At 37.1% G+C, this 6,675-nt stretch overlaps 1 protein-coding gene across 1 annotated transcript; it reads right to left on the bottom strand.

The window, feature by feature from the left end:
• Nucleotides 1–2,144: 2,144 nt before the first annotated feature.
• LOC104113661 (small ribosomal subunit protein uS12) lies at nt 2,145–5,131 on the bottom strand. The gene is made up of 4 exons (XM_009623900.4): nt 4,940–5,131; nt 2,859–3,014; nt 2,638–2,764; nt 2,145–2,531 (listed from the first exon to the last, which is right to left on the bottom strand). The coding sequence occupies exons 1-4, from the start codon at nt 4,942–4,944 to the stop codon at nt 2,391–2,393; spliced, it is 429 nt and encodes a 142-aa protein (XP_009622195.1). The 5' UTR covers nt 4,945–5,131; the 3' UTR covers nt 2,145–2,390.
• Nucleotides 5,132–6,675: the final 1,544 nt, after the last annotated feature.

The raw sequence follows: 6,675 nt of genomic DNA, 5'->3' as shown, positions 1-6,675 counted from the left end.
AAGCTCTAATCCGTGAAAGAAATGCTCTCCAAAGGAAAGTTTGATCTTAAGAATGTTATGATGCTCTTCGATCATGGAGGAATAGAAGCCTTGGAATTGGAAAGATATGTTCTAATGAAGAAAGTGACCGATTTAGAGTACTCAGTTGTGCTTGATGCTAAATTTCGAAAGAAGATGTGGATTTTCATGTGTGTGATATTGGGATGTTTTGTTATGTTCTTTGGATCCGTGGGAAATGATATGTAATGTTAGTGTTATTGTGGCTTAATTGTTGTCTTTTATTATGTAATGAACCATTATGTTTTTTTTACAAGGATTTAATGAAGTCATTGCCGTTCATTTGTTGTGTCTATGACTGAGTTTATTTGCTATGATAATTAGTTTGGTGTTGTCAAATAGGTGTCTAAGTAAACTAATATGGAGTTGTGAAGTGTTTGAAAAATGACTATTATAACTGACTCATATATGCCCCTGTACAATTCGAACTAGGTCTAACTTGCCCTCACATATATTCCACATGGTTTTATGAGTCTCCCGTTAGTGATGGAGGGCATATACGAGCCCATTTGTTGACGGCAATAGTAGAATAGAGACCAACTTTTAACGGAGGGATAGCCTATCCTATTTTATATAGTAAAGGGACATTTTAGACCATTTTCCGTATTTTAAACGACACAGATGGGGAATTACTACAGTCACTACTCCTTTGAGACAAAGCATTAGTGCAAACTTCATAATATAATGCAGTGAATGCGAATGATCTTAGGCATAATCTAAAAAATATTCCCCTAAAATAAGCATCTTTCAAGTATAGATTAAAAAATAAGCATCTTTCAAGTAGAGATTAAAACAAAAGGAAATCTGTGTGATTCAGCATTTACTAAGTGGGACGATCACATTACTTTGGCTCCACGTTCAACAAATGAAGTGATAATCATATGCTACCTCCGTTGATATGCTACCTTCGTTACTTTTACTTGTCCAGTATTCTAAAAATAAATTTACTTTTACTTGTCATTTTTAGCATATCAAGAGAAGACAATTTTCTTTTTCCTATTATACTCACGGCATTACAATTTCCTTTTTCCTATTATACTCACGGCATTAATTACTCATTTCAAATTATTTTCTCAAAACCATTAAAAATATATATTAATTAATATGGTTATCATAATAAATTATGCAGTTTATTTAATATTTTTTAAGGGGTATAAAAAGTCAAAACAGGCAAGTAAAATGAGGGGGGGGGGGGGAGGGGGGGGGAGTAGCTGATATCGCAATTATTGAGCATGTTCGGGCTTCAGTATTTGACTAGACTGCACAAAATTCATAGCAGGATTGTTGCCTAAATAGCCGGCTAGAATTAATGTTTAATTTTTCTAGCCAGTATACATTGATTATATATAGTTATCATATACTATTTATTATACATAAATTATACATATATTATACATTTGCCAGCTATTTATAGTTTAAGAGATTAGGTAGGCGACCATTTGGGTTAAATCTTCCTAGCAAAACTAGTTATTTCAAATTTGATTATCCTTCACCAAGAGCCTGACCCGAAAAGATGACTTATCGAGCAATTAGAAGCGGGCAAATTATAAATTGTTTGAAGTTTTTTCAAATGTTCATATCCTGTCTCTCTCAGTTGTTTGTTGTAGACTTCAGAAAAGAGAAGAGACATTCCCAGTGTAATGTTGACAAGCCAATCGGGCGAAGCTCTCTTTTTTTCTTGGTCGTGCCATAAAATGAAAGATTAGTTACCCATTTTCCTCTTTGGAGACAATTCACACTAAAAGATCTTGCAACCTGACTAGACGAAAGAACTTCTGTCAACTCATTTTCTGGAGGAAAAAAAGAAAGAAAGAAACACTTCTACTTTCTGGTTTCTAAACAGCAATAATAGAAAGTCAAATTAGAAACTTTCCTGTCAAATTTTCAGGTGGATGAATATCTTTCCACAGATGAAAGAAAAAAAGACAATTCGATTGAATATTTATTTTTATATTCTTTTCTATTACTGTAGAAAACAAAGATCAGTGTCTCAGTGGAGATGGAATTACAGTGAGTTTCAAGCTATGTGGCATTTCGTCACGCCCTGATCCAACAAGCAATGAAAGTCCAAGGATTTTAAGAATGAATTTGCACAAAAAAATTCAAAAGAGTATGTTATATTGGGAAGGAAAACTAATAATAGCACACATTCAACCTACAACAGCTCAAAATTCCATCAGTCATTAACAGAAGGTGAAACAAATGGCAGATATTGGCAGAGCCACATAACAAACTATACTAGTAAAAAGATTGGGGAAAATGAAAAGAAAAATAGAAGAGCTGATCCTAACAAAAATTGATTCAGAAGATACTTGCACTTGACCTGGAAGTAGTTAAGATCTTGGCTTCTCCTTTTTCTCTTTGAAGAGAGCCAAAAGTGAGACACCAGACACCTTCACAACCTTGAACCTAACACCAGGAATATCTCCCACAGCATGTCCCTTACGACCAAATCCAGCAATCAACACCTCGTCCTATCAACAATAAGATGAGATTTATTCAACATTAGAGAAGACATAAGAAAATTAAAAGGACAAAATTGCAACGATGGACACATAATGATATGGTTGAAACACGTACATTCTCTTCAATGTAGTTCAAACAACCATCATTGGGAACAAAAGCAGCTATCTTCTTCCCATTCTTAATCAGCTGAACTCGAGCACACTTTCTAATGGCAGAGTTGGGCTGTTTAGCTTCAATACCGCTGCAATTCGTTTCAGTGAAAGTTAGGTCTGTCAAAACAAGTACATAAATTTTTGTCTAAATTATTAATAAATGGCTAGCAAACTTGGCCATACATTTTCTCCAGGACAATCCCCTTTGCATGAGATGACCCTGCGAATGGCTTCTTCCATTCATTGCCAAGATGAGATTTCTTATAAGATTTATCAGCCCACCGCTGCCTCCTGCGGTGGGACTTCAGTTTACGACCAGCTCCCATTCCACGTGTCTTCCTGTATTAGAATGATTACAACACAAGCTTCTAAATTACCAAAAAAGGAAAATTTCCAATATTTGGCCAACCAATGGAGAGAAAGCACATTTATATACAGAGAGCAAAATAGACAAGTTGACCAGTAGATCACAAGGGATTAAATAGCTAAACCACTCAGCACCCAGCATCTGAACAACTCTAAACCAGAGAAAATGGTGTGCAAATCTTATACTCTTAAAACCAGTAATATACATGAGAGATTTTGCAAACTATGTACGCAACACTTATGACCACTTAGAAAACAAATTCAACAATACATGTAACCCAAAATAACTTGGGAAACATTGAATGACATCAATCACAACAGGACGTTTGAAAAGATATTTCAAAATGAGGAGCCATGTGCAAAGACGGAACTAAAGCATGGGGGAAATGGATTTTACTAGACAATTCCACCTCAAAAACTAAAATGGCCTTGCAAACCCAACTCCGTTCAAGCTAGAAATGCAAGCATCATCTGAAATCATCTCTAATGTTTCTACTAATACCAGCTTCAGCTCAGCCATTACAAAGATTTCATAGTAGGTCAATACTAATACTGTTACAACTAGGATACTAGTATTTAGTAGCTTATTTTTCTGTTTCACCTTCCTAAAAAGGGTGCCTAGAAAGTGAAAAGTAATAGGATAGATGTTTCATCTCCACTGATCTGCAACTCCATGGAGCTACAGGAGCTCAGAACAGTTTGGAGAGAGTGAAAGTTGTTGCAAGTCCATTAGCATTCAAAGCAATTCACTGCCATGTAAAGGGCTCATCTGCTTTGCCAAGATGGACTAAAGAATCAATCACTCTTATATATCCTTAAAATGGAAACTTGTCAATCAACATACCAAAAGAAACATTGTGATCATCTTAAATCCACTAGTCTCTCCAGCACAATAGAAATACTATTTCACAAGTATCACCTTAAACAAAAGGAAAGTTTCTTAAATGAGGCTTGCCAAATATGGCGGAACGGTACTAAACAAAAAACAGCATTGAACCAGAAAACATATGTAGACAGTTGCTCTAGATCCTAACTACTGATTCCAAACACCTTCTGAGTCCTACCTTTACTTTTTATCTTTTTGGTTTAGGTAGATGTTTCATCTCCACTGAGCTGTAACCCCATTAAGCTTGAAGAGCCCAGCACAGTTTAGAGAGACATTTGATCTAAGTCCATTAGCATTTAAAGCAATTCATTGCCCTCGAAAGGGCTCAACTACTTTGCCAAGATGGACTGCAAAATTGGCGTTCATATAGAACCGCCAAGTAACAAGTTAACTTTGCTCAAGGACCATAATGACAATGTGCATTCAACACCATAATGACTATACGGAATAGTTATTTTTCTTTCTTTTCCTGGAGGGGGAGGGGGGGGAGTCATTAGCAAGATGTTTCATCTCTACTGATCTATAACCCCACTAAGATTGAGGAGCCAAGAACAGTTTAGAGTGACATTTGATCTAAGTCCATTAGCATTCAAAACAATTCATTGCCTTCAATAGGTCTCAACTGCTTTGCCAAGATGGACTGCAGAATTACGCATCCCCACAAAACTGACAGCTAAAAAAGTTGAGAATTTGTCCCCATATATCTAACTTTCCTCAACAAAGCAGAACCAGCTAAAATTACAAAATGACATTACCAAACTAGCCATTTTTGCACGTGCTTGTTTTTATTATTTTCAGTGTAGCTCCTTAGCACCAATATAGCCAGAACTGATCTCATTATGCATTGTTTCAATACACATAACTTTTCATATGGCATTTCTATAGACTCTATTAGCATCTTCAACACAATAAAGCATTGACATAATTATATGAATAGTTTACAAGAGTCACTCTCCAGAAGAAACAAATAAAATGAAGAGAGAAGCAAAAAGAGAAGAGGAACATAGATTACCCCATGGTGATAGAGCGAAGTTGCCTTGCTGCTGCAACTGGGGAGGATTGAGGGTGGGGCTGAGTAGCTGCGAAGCTGAGACTACTGAAGTGAGCGAAACCCTAAATCTCCAACGGAGTTTTAAAGCGGCTCTTGGGTTTCCTTTGCTATTGTTTTGGGGCCCCCATGGGAAATTTCTTTCATTTGGATCGTGTTGATTGTGTGCTTTAGCCCAAACTCATTAGTGTGATTGACGGGAATGGCCCCGTAAGGGTTTAGCCTTTAAATATTGTCCTTATTTTAAAAAATATATATATTTTTTAAAAAGGTCTCACACACTTATTGCTTGTTAGAGATTTTTCTATTGGATTGTTAGATTTATACCATATTTACTTTACTTATTGTATAGGGTAAAGTATGTTATGCTATGTGATTGCATAAGAGAGTGACACGTGGAGCCGAAGATAGAGGATAGTTAAAACCGAAGACAACTGTTCCATTTGTCACCGGAAAGAATGACGCTCATAAAGACGCAATAAATACCTGTCACCCGGTAGCATTTAAGGCAGAATATTCCACAACATTTAGTACACTGCCCGTTACAAAGAATTTGTCATTTATGCTCATTGTCATGTACTCTTCAATGGCCTCATAATTGACATTAAAGAAGGGCATGATCCTAGGACTTTGTTCCCTATGTGTATCTATAAATAGTGAGCTATGTTATCATTGTAGAGAACACGAATTTTCTGGCAAATTTACTCTATAATCCATTCAAAGCTCTGTACAATTTTATCCTCTTACTTTTCAATTTCATTGTTATTTTGCCCGGAAGCCTTGCTCCCGAATTTACTGTTTCTGTCATTTCATCTTCATCTCAAGGCTAAGTATTGTGTATTTCTTCAATTTTTTTTATTATTTTAGGATCAAATTAATTCACTTGTCTAGAAATTATGCATAAATTCAACTGTACTATTTTACGGGTAAACAGTTTGGCACCCACCGTAGGGCCTAGATAGTCATGTAATTAAGTTGGTCCTTGCCTCTTTTACTAACGTGTTTTGTTTATTTGTCTTAGCAAAAAAATCACAAAAAATGACAGATAATGGTGTTAACAACACACACAATCTTGAGGCCCAAGGCAACCAGCCTCATCACGAGGATTCAGTCAGTGACACGCACAATGAGGGGAACGATGATACGCCTGTCCACTACATGCGGTATCCGCGACATGTTTGGGAGGAGACTCCCGATGATGCTGAAGAGGAGCATGTTATTAAAGTGGTAAGGTTTCTGCAAGAACAACATGTGGTCATTCTAGGCCATTTATCACGGTAGGATAAAGTCATGACAGAGTTGAATCAGGCAATGTTGAGGGATTCCAATAACGCGAATGGACGAGGTCTAGTTCCTCTCGGTGCTCCCACGAATCAAAAAACGCAAAGGGTCGACAACAACACCCCGAGGGGAGCGGATCCAGCCCCATTAACAAAAATGATCCCTTCAAGAGCGAACTTTTATGGTTTTTGAGGGAAGTGAACGCCCGCATGGACCAGATCTCGAGTGCACCACCGGTGCTGAAAGGGACGGACTCAAAGAAGTATACTCAGTTGTCGTACAAATCGAGCGCGACACCAGAACTAATCCCGAAGCGATTTAAAATGACCGACGTGCCGAAGTATGATGGAACTTCAAACCCTCAGGAGCATATTACCATTTATACAATGGCAGTGAAGGGGAACGATTTAGCTTCGCAC

The sequence above is a fragment of the Nicotiana tomentosiformis genome, chromosome 2 (assembly GCF_000390325.3).
Source record: "Nicotiana tomentosiformis chromosome 2, ASM39032v3, whole genome shotgun sequence".
Taxonomy (NCBI): Eukaryota; Viridiplantae; Streptophyta; class Magnoliopsida; order Solanales; family Solanaceae; genus Nicotiana; species Nicotiana tomentosiformis.
This window is presented reverse-complemented; position numbering and strand designations above follow the sequence as displayed.

Excerpts from the sequence above, each read along its gene's own strand:
- LOC104113661 (XM_009623900.4), bottom strand. Across the intron at positions 2,765-2,858 it reads GGGATTGTCCTGGAGAAAAT|CGGTATTGAAGCTAAACAGC; the intron begins GTATGGCCAAGT and ends AACGAATTGCAG. Across the intron at positions 2,532-2,637 it reads TGAACTACATTGAAGAGAAT|GACGAGGTGTTGATTGCTGG; the intron begins GTACGTGTTTCA and ends TATTGTTGATAG.